This window comes from Cervus canadensis, chromosome 14 (assembly GCF_019320065.1).
Source record: "Cervus canadensis isolate Bull #8, Minnesota chromosome 14, ASM1932006v1, whole genome shotgun sequence".
NCBI lineage: Eukaryota > Metazoa > Chordata > Mammalia > Artiodactyla > Cervidae > Cervus > Cervus canadensis.
This window is the reverse complement of record NC_057399.1, coordinates 20,907,808-20,927,620: the sequence shown is the minus strand read 5'-3', so window position 1 is coordinate 20,927,620 and position 19,813 is coordinate 20,907,808. Positions and strand designations below refer to the sequence as shown.

At 44.7% G+C, this 19,813-nt stretch overlaps 1 protein-coding gene across 3 annotated transcripts in view; it reads left to right on the top strand.

Annotated features, from left to right (window-relative positions):
• Positions 1–3,578: 3,578 nt before the first annotated feature.
• Positions 3,579–19,813, top strand: part of PCSK5 (proprotein convertase subtilisin/kexin type 5) — a 496,629-nt gene continuing 480,394 nt past the window's right edge. For all 3 annotated transcript variants that reach the window (XM_043487117.1, XM_043487116.1, XM_043487115.1), the window contains exon 1: positions 3,579–3,781. In XM_043487117.1, coding sequence (XP_043343052.1) covers positions 3,590–3,781 — 192 coding nt within the window. In that variant the 5' untranslated portion in view covers positions 3,579–3,589. The remainder of the gene's footprint in view (positions 3,782–19,813) is intronic.

Genomic DNA, 19,813 nt, shown 5'->3' with positions numbered 1-19,813 from the left:
TGCATTTCACTGAATTTTTCTGTTAAGAGCTATGAAGGACCTTGGCAGAGAGGCCAAACACTAGTGGGGCCTCATTATCAAGTAATATGTTGCTAAGTATCAGGCAGAGTAGAACTTAAAACTGCCGAGTTTCCTGCCATATGGCACATTACAGAGGGAGAGAGGAGGGTCAGATTGTGAGTGCTACTCTTAGCATACAAAAAGGAAGCATTTGGGGAAGACTTGGATTTCATCTTTTTTTCCAGTGTTAGTGCTGGTTGTGCTTTAACCACTACTATTTCATCGGTACCTTGTTCTTTTGGCTACTGAGGCATTGAAAATAGGGCTGAGTTGGATAACCAGCAGAGCTGAAGTTCATCAAAGAAGGTGGTTTTCTTTTTTTGCTGCAGCTATTGATCCTTATTTGGAAGCTTCATTCTGGCCAACTGGCTCTAATCAAGGAAGCTAATGAGTTCATTAAGGTAGACCCCAAAGCAGCAAGCAGTGTGTGCTTGTACACCAGTAGGAGAGGGGTTTCTTCGGTATTATTTAGGTTTGAGAACCCTACTCTGAGAAAACACACATAACGGCAGTGGAACATAACCGTGAAAGCCATGGACAACAAGATGAATGAATCTACATTCATATGCTGGATTTGACAGGTGAATGGGGGCTCCAAGTCTTTATTTTATTTTTTAAACAGAGCTAGATTTTCCCCTTCTAAGTATATATGCATCCAAATGGAAGAATATACCCTTTGAGTAAGCTACATGCTGGCCCAGGGATTGGTTTACGAAGCAGAAAAGTGGTTTACCCGTTTCCTACCTGACTTTCCAGTTCTCTCATGCCTGATGCAGTGAATGCTGTGTGTGTGTGCCAGGCAGGGCACACTCACAGAAGGCAAGGGTGTTGGTGGAAAGAAAAAGAGAAACACAACATGGAGAAAAAAAGGTCAGTGAGTAATTTGCCCCTCTTAGGAAACAACCTCCAGGCCTCAGGAGACTTGGTACAGAGGCGGCTCCCCATTATCTTCAGAAGGTGAAGCCCAGAGGCAACCCAACTTACAAAGAGAAGCATTTGGGGGCTGCCTTTGCTGTTCTAAACAATGATGGCGCCAGAGTCCCAGAGAAACCTACAGCCCATGCTACAAACTCCAGTCTTGATAGTAGCTTATATAGTCCCCACAGTGGCCACCGCCTTTGGGTCATCACCAGACAGGCTCTTCTTCCCATCCAACAGCAAATGCCTTCCTTTCTGAAGGAAAGAAAGGCTGACTGGATATATTGGATTTTGACTGAGGTCTTCCCATCCCATGTGAAACCCATCCGTTTTCTAGAGGAATAATCCAATGTCCTTATGAATAGATACAGGTGGTCTGGTTGGCAATTAACAGTGACCTAACAGACTGTAAACATTCTAGGCTCCAGGTTGAAGAGGGAATGTACAAAGGGACTAGCCAGTAAGGAGGTTATATCAAAACTCTAAAGCCCAAGCATAGTACTTATGCTTAACCGTCTACAAACAACAACAACAAACCACATTTACTCTAGAGATATTCAGAGTCTGAAATCCACTGGTCCTTGTTGCCTCCCCATCTTCCCCTTCCTCCTCTTTCTCCAGTATCCAGCACAATGCCCGGCACATTCTTAGGTGTTGAAAAGATATGTGTCTAACCAGTCAAATAAGTAAATAACTAAAATACATGCCTTTCTGCAAATGATTTAGTTCTTCTGATCTTCCACTTCTTCAGTAGAGTGGGAATAAAGTCATTTGGTGGGTTTATTTTCAAGATTAAATATTTAATATGGCATACTTTATACGATGTGTAAAATCATAAAATGATAATTTTATGAATTTAACTATGAGTTTTATAAAATTTGCATGTTTTGATTCTGCAGCTTTGGTTCCACTGAGGGGAGGAGGGAGAAAAGTGAAGCCCTAGGCAGATAAAAGAATCATTACCCAAGGTGTGATGTATTAATTACCTTCAAATACAGCCTGGTAAGAAAGACAATGAGGGATGGGAAGAGGAGAGAGCAAGTGGGGGGGGGGGGCGGGTTAGAGGTATAATGAATACTTTAAAGGTCAATTAAATTATTTCATAAGGGGTATATATATATATTTTTTTTCACAAGAAATAGTTCTGTGCCAGAAAAGGCGGGGAGGTTCTTCAGCAGAAGCGGGTAAATCCAAGCTTCTTCCTGCCTGCTGTGGTCACAGTGCAAGATACAGTAATGAAGGCGGCGCGGCCACACATTTATTTCATTCGAAATTCCTCTGTGGTCCTGTTTATATCGAACTCAGCACTGTTACAGGGCCGTGCTTGGAAAAGTTGCAAAACTTTTCCCTTGATGGAGAAAAAGAAGTCCTCATCAGACTCAGTGGAACGAATGAATGAAGTTATTCCCTTGGCCCAACATCTCCATCCACTCTCATACCAAATAGTCACAGAAACATCTTTCCCCAATTCCGCGACTGGAATTTTACTCTCCCGTGGTGTTGCCTAGTATTGGAAGCACGGATTTCGAAAGTCAGCAGGCAACACACTCGGGTTTGGAATTGCCAGAGATTGGCTTTTGCAAGAGTCGATGCGCCTTACCGTCCTGTGTGGTAGCTTCTCCCGGGAGCAGATTTTGTGAAATAAACAGTTGTTGAAAAGCATGAAGAATTAACGAAGTGAAAATCTCGGGCTATTTGTTCGGCAATTGACACGCAAGTGACCTCCTTAAATACTTACTTGTTTAAGGAGGTTCAGAGCTAGGATGAATGAATCTTGGGGGCGCTTTACCAGAACCAGCTTGTAAATCTCTTTAGTCTTTCGGGAAGTGGCGGTAAATTAATACGAATCCAGAAGGGAGAGGAGAGAAGAGGGTAAAACCCCCATACCGGAGCTCTGCTCTCGGCCCTTTGGAAGGACTCGCTTTTGCTGCTCTGGACCCTGTCGGTTACAGCCCGAAGAACCCAGCGGCGCTAGGACCTGGTTGGCGCCTCACCGTGGCCGCTTTCGGGCGGGCGGAGGAGGGAGAGGAGGAGGGGGATGTGAGAAAGGAGGGGTGTAGAGGGGGGCGGGGGGAGTCATTTATGCAGAGCAGGCGCTGCTGCCATTGCCACTTACACTCCCAGCGCGCTGCTTGGAGCCGGAGGGAGCTCGGGGAGCGAGCTAGCGAGCGCTCGGAGCCCGCGCCAGCAGAGGGGGCGCCCAGCCGCTGCCTGCACCGCCGCCTCCGCCGCGCTCGGGGGCCCCGGGAGGAGCAAGGGCGAGTCGGAGAGTCCGGGAGCCGAGCCCGGCGAGACCCAACTGCCGGAGGGCGCCCGCCCCACTCAGCCGCCTCCTGCGCCGGAGCCGGGGAGCGCCGGCCGATCGACCCGAGGGCCGTAGAGCTGGGAGCACAGGTCCCCGGAGCCCCAGGGATGGTCTAGGAGTGGGTGCGAGGCTCGCTGCTCAGCTCCCTGCCGGGGCTCGCCGCCTCCTGCCGATCTCCCAGGGCTGCGAGCCGCGGCGGCCGGGGGCTGCGCGCTCGGGCGGCCCAGGCCGAAGAAGTTAAGTTGTGCGCTCAGCTTAGTGAGCGGAGCAAGCGAGCGATCGAAGCAGCAGCCAAGCGCCGGGGCCATGGGCTGGGGGAGCCGCTGCTGCTGCCCGGGACGGCTGGACCTGCTCTGCGTACTGGCGCTCCTTGGGGGCTGCCTGCTCCCCGTGTGCCGGACGCGCGTCTACACCAACCACTGGGCAGTCAAAATCGCCGGCGGCTTCCCGGAGGCCAACCGCATAGCCAGCAAGTACGGATTCATCAACATAGGACAGGTAACCGCTGGCTGGCCGGGTTCTCGGCCCTGAAGCTGCGAGGGCGGGGAAATGGGGGGGAGGCCCCCACGACCTCGCGCTTGTCCCCTCCTCGTCTGTCCCCTCCCCCTCTTCCAGATGTGTTCTTGCAGCTGTTGCCCTAACTCTTCTGCGATGCTCTCTCTCTCCTCTCACTCACTCTTACACACACATACACACACATACACATACACACACACACACACTCGGTCTGCAAAGTTGATACGATTTGTGTTTTGTTTACTTGTTTCTTGCAAATCAGGAGGGACAGGTAGGGTCTCTGGAAGAATCACGAGTGTACATAACCCCCTGGTAGTTTCAGACCCGACCGGACCTCTTGCAGTGGAAAGTCGGGGAGCAGTGGACTCTTTTAGGGGTTAGGGGGATAAGCACGCCCCTGGTGCCGGCTCCCTGTGGTTTCTGAGAGCCGGGATAAGGGGAGAGGCAAGGAAGGGAAAGCCTTTCCTGCTCGGACCTGAATTCAGCCCTGAAAAGAAGTTTCCTCTTTTAGGAGCGAGAGAACCTCTGGTCACTCAGTGAAGGCGCCAGAGGCGTGGAGGGCTGGAGCTAGACTCGAGAAAGGGGAGAGAGGAGGCGGCCGGACTTGGCGTGAGCGAAGACTTGTGGGGAGACCTCCTGGCTTCCCCTCTCAAGCTGGATAAGCGTGGGGGCTTCTAGATGCAGAGCCGGAGTGGGAGGTGTCAAACTTCCGAGACCACTGACCTGGTTCTGCTTTGGAAAACAGCGGGTCTTCCCTCTGGGAGTTATGTGCGGGACCCGGAGGCGGCGTTGGCGCGGGGTTTTCGTGAGGTCCCGCGGGCTTTGGGCGGAATGGCCCGGCTGGGGGGACTGTGAATTGGGGGATGTTATGGGAATGATTGGAAGCACTACAGATTTGGAGGTACCTCCGGGCTTGGCTTCCTCGCTCTCTTTCCTGCAAGAAACGGGTGGAAAGGGCAGTGGAAGCAGGTCCCAGAAAGTGCTCCCACATCCTTACACCCCTCCCACTCGCTCCCCCTGGCCTGGCCCGAGGAGTGGCGCTGGTCTGACTCTGATGAGACTCTAATGGGGGAGGGAGGCGAGGGTGATAGGGGCGCCCTCACAGCAGGCGCGCTGCTGGGACTGCTCTGGCTTCACGCGCCCCGCGTGCTCTGCCTGGGTGAGGGGAGAGGAAGACGCCGGCTGGGGCCACTGGAGCAGGAGAGCCCAGACTGTTGGTTTCTGAAGCTATGGACCTCCATGTCCAGGAACACGTCCTCCAGCATGGGTACTCTGGGCTGTTGGGGGAGGCAGCATCCAGAGCAGGCAGAGCTGCCGCTGTTACTGCATCTAGCAGAAGCACTGGGGCTTCGGAGGAGCAGGAGGGGGTCAGGTGGGGGGATCTTGCTGCTGTTTGAGGGGCCAGAGAGTGGACATGTTCTGGAGAAACCAGTCTGGTGGAGGGCTGAGACCAAGGCAAGGGGCATGGTCTGTATTTCTCGTCCCCCAGTCTAACACACACCGGAAAGGAAGCCACAGCCAGCCAGATTTTTTTTGTCTGAGTGCTTGTCATTTTCAGGAGAGTTTCATTCTAATAGCTTGTGAGGATTCTACCTGCTTCTTCTATATTCTTTTTATGGAAGAAAACATTAAGTGTATTCAAATCTTTTTTACATGAGCTTGAAGTTGGGGGGTGCTGCATGTGACCTGGGGAATGTAAAGGGAAAGGCTAATAATAAAAGTAGTCATGTTAATAATCTTTCCAGATGCATCTTTCAGGTTCAGCTAACACTGGGCATCTCCCATAAAAGCGGCATATTGGGAAGAATAGTTCTTGACCATACACTTTCTTCATAATCCACAGAACAACCATTTTTGTTGGATATTACTTCACTTACAGCAACAGGGAAACCAATATTCTGGAGAATATACCCACACAGGCCACCTATCTAGACAGTGCAAGGGTGTGAATCAGACCTAGGACTGTCTGGTCCAGGCCTACGCCTGCCTGTGAGGATGAAAGGAAGGCGGAAGAAAGTAAAGAAAATCCCCATTTCCCTGAATTCTGATTTAGTGACTCAGTAGACGGAAAGCAAATGTCCAGGCTTAATTCACAGATACTTAATTCCAACTGACCTGGACTTCTTGAACCTAAGCAGCTTTAGGAATTATGAAAGTGGAAAGATCTGTATCAAAATAAACTCATTAAATAGAACTTACACATTTGGAACCTGTCAGAATGGGGGAGGAGAAATTGTCACAGAACTCATTTTTGAATAAGCAAACATTGCATTATCCTGCAACCTTGCGTGACTTTTTACAAAGGGCTTTATAGTGAAGATCCGTGGATTTTCATTTAAAAGGTAATACTAAGAAAATTTACATTCAAGTAACACCAAATGTGGTTTATTGTGGTTTTTACAATGCCAATGAGGAAACTGAGAGCTTACTGGGGTGACAGAGGACTCCTTGAACTGATGCCCTGACCAGTGTAAAAAGAATTCTTACAGTGAAAAGCATTTCCTCTGTAGATCAAAGGGCTAAATCTTGAAGGTGGTAAATTGAGTTCACACATGCAATATCATTGCGCTGTAAGGGCCATCTTTTTGTTGTTCTTTCTTTATATCAGTAAGCCAGCTGTGGTTCAGTTGAGGGCAGTAACTAATTTGCAAATATCTCTAGAACGTGCCCCTGTTTTTACCCATTTGGGCTTGGGGTCCCACCTCATGTGTCACAGATTGGAACTGAGGCCTTTTATTGTTTCTATAGTCATTTAATATCCTGGTAGTATTTTTGAGGTCTTTTCTGTGTAATATTTTAGGTGAATAAAATAGTGACTTTGTACCACAGTAAAAATTTGGTTTTGAATATCTGTTCAGAGTTTCGGTGTCATGTTTTCTGTAGTATCTTAGCATTTAAAAGCCACCATAGGTAAATTTCTGGCCTGGAGATTTCTACAGAAAACCTGGCCTGTCATGTTCAAGACAGATAGTATGTAGAGACTGACACAAGAGAAGTAAGCAAATAGGCAAAAAGAACATGCTTGACATCCTGGAAGGGGAACAGTAATGAAGCTTTTCTTGGCTTGGGTGCTAGAGATGGCAGTTATCTTGGTAGGTTTTCCCATAATGTTTGTATTTTGTGAATGGTTATGCCTCAAAACTCTAAAATGATGCTGTAACTAGTAGTAGTTTTCATATCATTATATATCATATTTTTCTTGGCATTACCATCAGCTCTATAAAGTCCTGCATTTCTTCCCCTACAAGACCCAACTCCAAGCCGTCTCAATATTTAGTGTAATCAGAACTGCGAGGGTGGCTGAGGGTAGGGACATCTGTCTGTTGGCCCACACAGGGGTGGAAAACAGAGGCCTAGCTTTTAGCTAGCAGTGGAGTGGTGAGAGGATAAAGAAGACATGAAAGAATAAGACCCAACATGATGTTAATTGTGAACCTTTGTTTGGCTGCAGTCTACAAACCTGGAGGAACTAACTTCTGGGTATTCCAACCCAGGGAGAAGGTTCTCCGTTTTGGCTCTGTGCGCCAGCTGCATTTATCCTTCTGTGAGGTGCTTTCAATCCTTGATTCCAAACTGAGATTACCAGATTACCCTCCCCACCCCCCACCCCCCCAAAAAAACTTTGTGACTTATCTTGAGCAAGATTCCAGAAAGATAAAGCCAGCGGAGACTAATACTGGGGAGAATGTTTTACCTGGCAGTCCCATTGAGAGCAGAGACTTGGAAACCCTGCAGATACCACATGCAAGGTCTAGGAAAGCAGGAAAGTCAGTGAACTTAATGGAGCTCCTACTCCTTCATCTGTAAAAGAATAAATCAGATAATAGAGGGAATCGGCTCTGTACTGCTCAGCACGTAGTTAAGTAGCTTTGGAAGGTTTGTTGAATCCGAATCTGAAATAAGTGAGATTCAGACTTTATTTAGGTATGATAAAAGGAAGACATTTTTATAATGGAAAATGCAACACACTGAAGATCAGGAAAATATGTTTGATGACTGAGTCAAAAAAGCTAAGTCAGAGCTCTATAGACAGGGAAATGGGTTTTCCATTTCAACCAACAATTTGAAATAGTTTAAAAATAGTTTTCCGCTGGGTTCTAAACAATTCTGGCTGATTTCCCATGGCAGTGTTCCCCTCCCTGGCTGATCTTTGCTGTAATCCATTAAATAATGTAGGATAAGCTCACTGGACACGGGAGAAGGGGACAAAAAATAATCTGAAGACCGATTATTTTATAAAGCACCTTGCCTTGGTACATTATGAGAAATCATGTATGAATTCCTATTTCACTTAATTCTGAATGTGGTCTGCGTGACAAAGGTGACAAGAACCTTTTCAAATCAGCAGGACAGGATGCTTTAGCAGGAAGAACCTTGTTCAGCAATGTCCTGAAGGTCTCTCACTTTCTTGGTTAGTTTTGACCTGTGAATAACGTGGGATGCTTGAAGTGCTGGTAAGCAGTGGAGGGTGAGCGCCCCGTGCTCATGGATGGCATCAGAAATAGGGGACAGGGCTAGTCTGGTGGGTTGTATGGGAGTGCACTGTGCTCCCCTAGTTAAATCCTTAGGCCTTTGTAAATGGATGTGGGAGCCCCAGATTGATCCCTGTGTGATGCATCTGGCTTTGCACCAGGCAAGAACCTCGGCTCTGATTTCCACACCCAAGAACCTCAGCTCTGACCTCTGCTAGCCACCCTCACATGCATAGTTCTCATGAGTGGGGGAACCTTTCAGGAGAAAAGCAGTTCAGAGTGCTTGGTCTGCTGATGGTGGGTCTGTTGCTTTAACCTCATAGGCTAGGAATGGCTTGTATGTGGCCATTGGGATTTTCGGGGTCTATTTGAAATGAAACACTGCATTTTTGTGAGCCCCAAGGCAGTTGAATTTGCCTTATGACTATCTTTCATGAGTTTATATCCAGAGGTCCTAATCTTAAAGGTCAGCCAGAGAAGCAGGGTAGTGCGCTGGGAAAGTGTCCAGCCATGTCTGACTCTCTGGTTAAGGGAGGGAGTCCTGACCCAGAAACATCCCCTGGGCCGGGAGGGGTATTTGTGTTGTCGGTTCAAGTTATGCGAAGCAGTGTCTGGGTTTTCCCCAAGGCTGAAGTATCTGCAGACATCTTTGTGCCTCGGGATTTGATCACTTGGCTCATTCAGGTTGGATTAAATGACAAAGAAGCTGACTTTGGCTTCCTGGGTGATAAAAATGAACATGTATAGATGCTCATGTTATGAATATGCTACATATATGAATTTTTATTTTTACCAGGATTAAATTTGCACATAGTCTAGGGTTGCAGAGAGTCAGACATGACTGAGCGACTGAACTGACTAGAGTGCAGTTGCGCATGCAACATTCTCACTAGTTCAACAGATTACCTCTCTCTACCTAAGTGTACCAAGAGGGAACTATCCAGGCCAATAAACTCTTCCATTTGAGTTAACCCTAGGAGGAAAAAGAGACTAGAAAGAAAACAAAACTAAATCAGAAGGTTTGAGTGAAACTCTAGGGTTTTCCCCTTTATTTATCAACCTGACCCTCAAGTTGGGGACCTGATCACCTGCCCCATCTACCTCTCAGGATTGCTGTGTTGTCAAGTGCCCTAAGAACAAACATGAACATATAAATAAAGACAGACATAGGAAAAATTATATGATCTATAAGGGCTCCAAGGAGATGGAGGCTGCTCCAGAGGAAAAGTAGGAGAATGCAGGAGTTACTAGGAGTTTCTGTAGTGGAGCACTGGTGAATTTTCAGGTTCTTGTAATTGCCCCTGGGGATCTACTGGAAACAGAAATGGGGTGGCATCAGTGTGGCATGACTCTCCCATTGTTGTCATTCAGTCTGTCAGTCATCTCCAACTTTTTGCAACCCCATGGACTACAGCATGCCAGGCTTCCCTGTCCTCCACCATCTCCCAGAACTTGCTCAAACTCATGTCCATTGAGTCAGTGATACCATCCAACCATCTCATCCTCTGTCATCCCCTTCTCCTCCTGCCTTCAATCTTTCCCAGCATCAGGGTTGGCTCTTTGCCAACAGGTGACCAAAGTATTGGAGCTTCAGCATCAGTCCTTCCAATAAATAGTCAGGATTGATTTCCTTTAGGAATGACTGGTTTGATCTCCATGAAGTCCAGGGACTCTCAAGAGTATTCTCCAACACTGCAGTTCAAAAGATCACTTCTTCAGCGCTCAGCCTTCTTTGTGATACAATTCTCACATCCATATATGACTACTGGAAAAACTACAGCTTTGACTAGATGGGCCTTTGTTGGCAATGTCTCTGCTTTTTAATACACTGTCTAGGTTTGTCATAGCTTTTCTTCCAAGGAACAAGTGTCTTTTAATTTCATGACTGCAGTCACTATCTGCAGTGATTTTGGAGCCCAAGAAAATAAAGTCTCTCACTGTTTCCATTGTTTCCCCATCTATTTGCCGTGAAGTGATGGGACCATATGCCATGATCTTCATTTTTTGAATGTTGAGTTTTTAGCCAGTGTTTTCACTCTCCTCTTTCACCTTCATCAAGAGGCTCTTAATTCTTCTTCACTTTCTGCCATAATGGTGGTGTCATCTGCGTATCTGAGGTTATTGATACTTCTCTCGTATCTGAGGTTATTGATACTTCTCTCGGCAATCTTGTTTCCAGGTTGTGCTTCATCCAACCCAGCATTTTGCATGGAAAGTCTCACATTTCCCCTGAGAGCCTTGGAGGGTGGTGTAGGGCTGGGACAGCTGACCAGAGCATCAAGCAGCCAAGGCTCCCCATCTCTTGGTTGAACAGCTTTGGTTTATAAGGCATATGTGATGTGGAGGTTGCATGATTTTTTATTTTTATATAGACAATCAAACAGTCTTTTAAGTTTGACTCAAATATGAGTTATGTGTAGGAGAGTAGTGGGAAATAAAACTGAAATATAGAGAGGCCCATAAAGAATACAGATGGGACTCTTTTGAGTACATGTGTCAAAAACCCAACTCATACTGCTCAAATAAAACCAATAAACAGGCAGATAAGGGAACAGGGAATCTGTTGGTTTAAACAGATCCACATGCCTTTATATGCAGTTCTGAAGGCAGAAGCTGAAACTTTTTGCAACCAAACCTCATCTGTACTTTCTTCATGGCAAAAACCTACCCTGACCTAAACTGGCATCAAGTATGACATTACTGTGTTTGATTGCAGAAATCTATTACTGAGTTTGATTTTGAGGATGTTGTTCTTGATTCACGTAGAGTGTATATTACACTCCACTGTACTTTTCTCATCTGAGGAATTATGAATTTCTGAAACACATATAGATTCAAGCTTCAGAAAAGTGATTGTGGGTCTATCCAGCTGAAAAGTCAGAGGTAGTACTAACATTGGATTCTTATCTGTTTCCCTGTATTTGCTTCATTTTCAATCAGGCCCTTTCGATGAGCAGTAGAGCTCTTTTGATTCTTAATACCTCTCTTACCCAGTCTTGAAATTAACCCCTGAAAAAGATTTCAGTTCTTCCCAATTGGGTTATATCCCTATTTTCAGGCCAGCCACTTTGTTTGTGGGGGTGGTGGTGTTTTGGTGAGTTAGCTTGGGTCACTTGTCCACTCTTGAAGTGAGGGAGATGTTGATATTGGGTGGGCGCCCTACCAACTGAGGAAGGACAGTTTCCTAAAAGAAGAGAGGATGCCACTACTAGAATAAAGGAAAGGAGATGTAGGACGAGAAAAATACCCACTACAAATCAGATTATATAAAGCCTTAAATGCCTAGGTTATGGAGTTTCAACATGATCAAGGAAGATAAAGAGTTACATTGAACATCCCTGAGAAGGAGGCAACAACCTATTGATTCAAAACACATCAGAATCTACCATGTAATCCATAATATACTCTCTGCTCTCACGGACCTAGGATGTTTTTATCCATAACCACTCGTAAGGAAGGCAAGTACTGATAGAGTCTCAGGCAGTGCGGTATCGTTCAGCCCTGCATGGTGGGGAGTTCGCTGGTAGCTGTGTGCATAATGAGCTGGAGGAGGCAGAGAGGGTATTGTGTTGGGCAAAGTTATTGTTATAAACACAAAACTTGTGACAACTGAAAGAATAGATTCAGAAGCTCTAGTACAGGTGGATTCAGTATGGCTCAGTAATCCAGTGGAAGTGAACAATGAGAAAGAGCGAGAAGATGAAGAGAAAAGGGTTTATAGCTTGGGACCAGGAACATGGGGGTCATCTGTGGGATGAGGACCGCGTGCAGGAGCATTTTGGGGAACAACATGGGAGGTCCAGCTGTAGTGCTGTTGGCAGGTAGAGAGTCAGGCAGATGGAAATGTACGGTAGCCAGGAGAGAATTTAGAGCAGGAAAGAAGTGAGCACTGCCGCTCAGCCATCTCAGTGTAAGTAAAGCTGTGAAAGGACGAAGGATGCTAAGATGTGAAACAAACAAGATAGGAGGGCTGAGAATACAACCCGAAGGAATGTCACCATGTAGAAGGCAAGGGATATAGGGAGTAGATGAAGAGGGTGGGGAGGCCCTGAAGACACAGTCATAAAGCCACAGAGGATTACGCTAGAGACAATCTAGGTGATGAGAGCTGAAACATGGTGCTGTGTTCTCAACACCAATGCTTGACTGAGTAGTGAGGGGAAGTTTCATTGCACATCTGCCTGCCCTCCTACGTTATCTCCCTTCATCTCTTTCTCATCAATGTCCTGGTGTATTTAGGATCATAGGTATAGAACTAAAAGGGCTTGAATCCTAATACTGCCACTTCCTAGCGGGGGCACCCTAGGCAAGCATCTTAAAGATGCTTAAAGAAGCACCCATCTGTCCTACTTTCTTCATGTGTGAAAAAGATCTAATAGTATTTCCCTCCTAGAATTGTTGTGAGGATTAGTTAAAAGTAGATAGAATGGTGCCTGGTACATATTACATACCCAGTGAATCTCAATTGTTTTATCTTGTTTTTTTAAGCCAAGTTACGCTCAGTTTTTATATACTTACCATTATATTGTGAGGCTTTTCCAATGTTACTGAATACTTTTAGACATACTTTAATGGCTGTATAATTGAAGGTACCATACTAATTTGCAATTAGTGTGACCATACACCAGTCAGTCCTAAAGGAAACCAGTCCTGAATATTCATTGGAAGGACTGATGCTGAAGCTGAAACTCTAATACTTTGACCACCTGATTCAAAGGACTGACTCATTCGAAAAGACCCTGATGCTGAGAAAGATTGAGGCGGGAAGAGAAGGGAATGACAGAGGATGAGATGGTCAGATGGCATCACCAACTCGAGGGACATGAGTTTGAGTAAGCTCTGGGAGTTGGTGACGGACAGGGAAGCCTGGCATGCTGCAATCCATGGGTTCGCAAAGAGTTGGATACAACTGAGTGACTGAACTGAACTGATAACCATATTTTGCAAGGGAGAGCCCTGGTTTATGCCTGCAGTAAATCAGTTCACCTGAATTCAGTATTTTTTTTAATATCCCCTTCACTTTCAAACATATCTGAGTTTGGCAGAGAAATGATATGGTCAGCCTGATTGAATGTGTGTTTTTGTGTGTGGGTGTGTAATTGCATGTCTGTTCTTCCACTAGCTGGGAAAGCCGGGCTGTGCCTCATTCCTATTTGTGTCCCCAGCACCGAGCACAGTGGCTGGCATGGGAGAAGCACAGTGGGCACTTGGGGTGGCCAGCATAATGGTGTACCTGGAGAGGAATGGATTTGGAAAGGAAGAGGAACATGGGTGCCTTGAGACTAAAGAGGAATGAGGGTGAATGGAGATTTAGGCAGTTCATGTTGGGGAGGAAAGGAAGTGAGCGCATGTAGACGATGGCCTGGATCTCATTATCAGTTCAGAGGTGAAGGCCACCAGCAGAGAGAGGGGGAACTGGGTGAAATTAGTGGCCCAGTGCTTCAGTGTTTGGGAGCATTGTTAGGATATTCTGATAAGAGATAATGACCAATGCCAGTGAGAAGAGGTGCCAAATAGAGATGGCAGTAGCTGCTTTTATGTAGTCATTGCTCAGTAAGTAGTGGTTAACAGAAAGAGTGAGAAAATGAACCAGTCTGCATTGTTTTGTGCTTTTGTCACTAATACTCAGGAACCTGAGATTAGATAAGGACAAAACAGGGAGTTAGAATGTGTCAGGGTGAGAGACAAAGGAACAAGAGACTGGGGAAGCTGGGGGCGATGGGGATGAATGGTTCTTGAATGCAAAGGATTCCATCTTTGAAATGATAGACCACAGTGTCCAGGTTTTGAGAAGAGTGGTAGGGCCAAAATAGGACTGGTGAACCAAAGGAATAGGGCAGTTATAAAGGTGGGGCAGTTATAAAGGCTATAGTTCAAAATGAAAATAGAAAACCAGTTTGGTTAGAGGAATAGAAGTGGAAAGATGGAAGCCATCCCAGAGGGTAATTTTGTTTGTATAGATTAGACCTATTCTGAATAAAGTTAAGGTCCAAGGTGGGATGACCAGATAGAGAACAGGTGAAGGCCGGTGAATTGGATGCAATCAGGAAACTGTGAGACTATGATATTAGCAGTGTTATCAGCTTGGTTAAGATAAGGTTTCCAAGTATTTCGTGCTGGTGTACCCACTAGGCAGATAAACATGAAGTCTGCCCCGTACTTCAGTTCTCCTTTGGTAAATTTAGGTATTATCTCGACTTTACACATCTGTGCATTACTATTTGCACTGCAGGTCCTCTGTCAACTTAAGGGATAAAGACAGACACATGAGTGATTACTTTCAACTCTCAAATGAACCTTCCCATATTTGATTTAAAAACTGAAGATTGTGTTGAGCACTGAATATGGAGGGAAGGTTGTAAACAGAATGTGAAGACAGGAATAATATTTAAGGGTGATTTTAAAATGTTTTATACGATGTCACATTTTATGTTTGTGTCTACCTTTTAGTTGTCATGTAGACTACTTTCCATTATAATAATTATACCTATAATTTATTCACATCATGTATTCTGCCCTTTATGTAATTATATAGTCTAATGAAGCTATGTATCTTTTATGTATTCTTAGCTTAACTTTACTGCCTTATAAGAATATGGATATATTTTGAAATGTGTTTTTAAACTTATTTATAATTTGCTCTCTGTATAATGTATAATATTTTTAGATTGCTCTCTACAATATTAGATTAATCTTGTTTGCATTTATATGTGAGTCTGATTGTTAGGTTAGGGTTAGCATCATACAAGAAGCATGAAGTTTCAAGTTGAATGTTCTGTGCATTATGCGTGCATGCTCAGCTGTGTCCAACTCTGTGACCCCAAGGACTATAGCCCACGAGTCTCCTCTGTCCATGGGATTATCCCAGCAAGAATACCTGAGTGGGTTGCCATTTCCTCCTCCAGGAGATATTCCTAACCCAGCGGTTGAACCCATGTCTCCTGTGGCTTTTGCATTGGCAGGCGGATTCTTTACTGCTGAGCCTCCTGGGAAGCCCTGTCTGTGCATTATCTGAGGGGTCAATTCTGTCCTGGACAAATTACTCTGTGGATACCCTGCCATCATGGAAACTGGTTAAGATTTATTAAAAACAAGTCCCTCCCTGCTGCCTTTCCCAGTGTGCATGTATTTGTGTGCACACACACAAGTGTATATCTCATATATATTTTCCACAAGTACTTAAGGGCTGATATTTTTGTAGTAAGTACTTAAGGCCTGGTATTTTTCTACTCTGAGAAGCTCTTGCAGCTGTAAAAATATACCAGTTCTCTCCATATCAATGTTCCCAGGCTTGCACCTTGTTTTCACTAGTTGAAATTTCTCAACCATAATAAAACTGGGCAGTGCTCACGAGTTTGAATGCAGTGCAGGCGGGGAAGACAGTTTCAGGACCTTTAATCTTGTAAGTGTATATCCGTAACTACAAGTTTAGAAGTTTGCCACTTACTCATCCTGGGCCTATTCTAGGTGCATTTAACTAATGTTTTGTTTTTTTTTTCCCCCCTGTATGTGCGTGGGAACCATTCATCAATTTCAGTTTTTCAAGAGAAAACTAAATTGTAGGCCATTTAAGATTTATTATAGCCTAGTTCCCAGCAAAACCTTTTTTCTTTATTTTTTTAACCTTCGGGAATCTTTCCACTTGTTTGGTGCTCATGAGCCAGTTTACCAAATGCTGCATTGTTTGACTCATGATAGGGTGATGTTATTGCTTCTGGGCTGGTTGGACAATGCTGAGAATCAGTAAACAAAACTCAGGGATGAAAACAGGTGACTTGAATTCTCCTCTAGGTCCTGCCCTGCCACAAATTTTCCACATACTTATGAACTGGTCACAGGTTTTTTGTTTGTTTGTTTTTTGTTTTTTCCTGTCTTAAAGGATTAGTTTTATTCATTGTTTTATTTTAAAAATAGTTATTGAAGGATACCATCAAGAAAGTCAAAAGGCAACCCACAGAATGGGAGAAAATATTTGCAAATCACATCTGATGAGAGACTTGTATCCAGAATATATAAGGAACACCTACACTCAATATTAAAAGACAAATAACCAGTTAAAATAGCCAGTTAAAAATGGGCACAAAGGATCTGAATAGACACGTCTCCAATAAGCGCATGAGAAGATGCTCAACATCATTAGTCATTAGGGAAATGCAAATCAAAACCACAATGAGATACTAATTCACATCATACTCAATTGGACTACTATAATCAGAAAGACAGATAATCACAAGTGTTGGCAAGGATGTGGAAAATGTGGAACTCTCATATGCTATTGGTGGAAATGCAAAGTGTTGCAACCACTGTAGGAAGACAATCTGGCACTTCTTTAAAAGGTTAAATGTATTAGTAGAAGTACCATATGATCCAACAGTTCCACCCCTAAGTATGCATTCAGGAGAAATGAAACATTTGTTCACACAAAAACTTGTAGACAAAAGTCCATGGCAGCATTATTCACTGGAGCCAGAAAAATGAAAACAACCTAAATGTCTATCAACTGATGAATGGACAAACAAAATATAGTGTTTCCTTACATGGAATATTCTGCAATAAAAATGTATGAAGTACTAATTCAGCTTCCCTGTTGGCTCATTGGGTAAAGAATCTACCTGCAATGTAGGAGACACAGGAGATGCAAGTTCGACCCCTGGATCTGGAAGAGCCCCTGGAGTTGGAAATGGCAGTCCACTCCAGTATTCTTGCCTGGGAAACCCCATGGACAGAGAAGCCTGGTGGACTCCAGTCCATGGATTAGCAAGGAGTCTGATATGACTGAGTGACTAAGCACTAATATAGCTACAACGTGGATGAACCTTGAAAACATTCTTCCTGGCTAAGTGAAAAGAGCCAGTCACAAAAGGGAATGCATGTAGGATTCTGTTTATATGAAATGTCCAGAGTAGACAAATCTACTGAGAAAGAAAGTAGATTAGTGGTCACCTAGGACTGGAGCAGTGAGGAATTGGTGGGGGGTCTGGGGGACTACTAATGGGTATGGGGTTTCTTTTGGTGGTGATGAAAATGTTCTAAAACTGGATGTGGTGATTTTTACACCGCTGTGTAACTGTACTAAAAATCATTGAATAGTATACTATTTGAATTTGAATTTTACAGTAAAGCTGCTAAAAAATAGTTATTGAGTACCTATTGCTTAACAGCCACTTTAATAGATCTAGTCCTACTGTATCTGTCTTTAGTAAGATGTCTGCTCACATGGGAGAAGGCAATGGCACCCCACTGCAGTACTCTTGCCTGGGAAATCCCATGGACGGAGGAGCCTGGTGGGCTACAGTCCATGGGGTCAGGAAGAGTCGGACACGGCTGAACGACTTCACTTTCACCTTTCACTTTCATGCACTGGAGAAGGAAATGGCAACCCACTCCAGTATTCTTGCCTGGAGGATCCCAGGGACGGTAGCCTGGTGGGCTGCTGTCTATGGGGTCGCACAGAGTTGGACATGACTGAAGTGACTTAGCAGCAGCAGCTGCTCACATGGAGCTTATATTTAGTGGAAGGAGCCACCCTATGAGGCAGTTATGACATAAAATAATTTTAAATGATAAGTTGTTATTGGAAAGCAGAATACATTAGTAGAGTCTAAAGTGCCTGAGGATGGGAGGACTCCTTTAGATAAGCTAGTTAGGGAGCCTCATTAAGTAGGGAGCAGTTGAGCAGAGATCTGAATAAGGAGCTGGCTACCTGGAGGTCTAGGGTGGGGTGAGGTCCATGTAGAGGAGACATCAGTGCAAAGTCCCTAGAGGAACAGAAACTAGCTGGTGTAAATGAAGTCTAGTTACCAAGGATGAAGGGGTTGAGCTTGAGATCGAAGAGGATGGTCTTAAAGCTTAATTTTGATGATGCCATTTGCCTGTTCAGAAGTCACCATTAGCCCCCATTTACCTTCTGCATTTACACAGATTCTTCGTCTGGGCTTTTAAAGGCTCCTATCTCTACTTGTCTCAAAATACTTTTCCCGTTGCTTTTTTTTTTTTTTTTTTGCTCTGTCCCTTAACAAAGCCAAACTGGACTTCCCATTATTCTCCAGATCCTATACACAGTCCTTTCCTGTTTCTGTGCCAGTCTTTCCACCTGCAATATTCACCTGACTCCTTGCTCTTCTGGAAATTCTCTTCTTCAGGGTACATCTCAGATGTCACTTGCACAATACCTCACTCTGGAAATACAGGTAAAATACAGGTATAGACATAGTTACGCTGATATTTCAGTTTGTTGACTGCAATTGTATTTTGCCCAAAATCCTAAGAGGCTGAGTGTAGTTTTTTCCTTCTTTTTTTTCCTTGTAAAAGGCTTAATTATTCTGTAGCACATAGCATGGTGTTGGCTCTATATAAATAATCATTAAATATTGATCAAATCCTAAAGTATATTATGAGCCAGCAATGTATATAAAATTAAATCTGAACGCTGGAGAAAAATGACAAAAAATTCTACTCCGCAATCAATTGGGAAGGCTAACAGTGCATAGTAAATTCTATAGGGGAGTGTGATATAAAGGAGACATCCAGGATTGATGAGTCATGTGTGTGTGTATTCTAAAGTCCAGGGATTCCTGGGAAATAGCCTAATCCTTATCTCTGACTATTTCAGATCTTGGCATCGTCAGCAGGGTTGTTCTTCCTGGCTTTGACTTCATGAGAATTCTTAGTGGGAGAGTCAGAGTACACAGTGTGACATCTTCCACCCTGAGAGCCAAGTCCCAGATCATCCTAGCACGGGGATGGCTTTTCCAAGGATCCCAGGGAAGCCTGAGGGCTCTCCTGTCTGTGCTCATGTCTCTGGGGGTAACAGTGCAAGCTTTGTGTCCTTTGGACTGGGAGGAATAACAGCACAGAGGGTTCCCCCAGTGATGGAGTTGGTCAGGAGTAAGAGGAGGTTTCAGATGGCAGGCAGATTTTAGTCTGTGTAGAATCGTGGGAGTAGCAAAAATAAGCAGATTTGGTGCACGTGACAGACCTTAAAGCTCTGTATAATATAAGCCGAAGAGTCTTATGATAGTCAGAGGCCCTGGGCTGGCCAACCTGGATCAGCCATGGCGGAGCTTACCTGGATGGGCCACTTTGAAAGGCCAAAGTTCTCAAGTTAAATCTGCATGAGAGGAGGAATTAAGGCTCCAGGACAAACAGACATAAATTAAGCCCTGCAGCCAGCCCTTAAGGAGTAGCTTCAGAAATATCCTTGGAGATAGGAAATAAACTCAGGACAAATAGAGAAACTATCCATTGGGAGTTAGCTCCACTTAATTATGAATGGAATGCTCTCTTAGTTGGGTGACATGGCCAGAAGCCAGTCTCTCAATCGAGATGGGTCTCCCTATCTGACCTTTTCAGTTTGATTAGATCTAAGCCTCAAATAACCAGTCCCTTCAGGTTCTGGCAGATAGAGGAAGGTGAGTTATATTTTCTGGGTCAGATGAAAGGGAGATGGGAAAGCTGAGTGTTCTTGTGCTGTATTCGGTTCTGGAGCGGAGATGTTCCTTTCTCTCCATTGCAATGGATCTGCTTGCGTGCATGCACATGT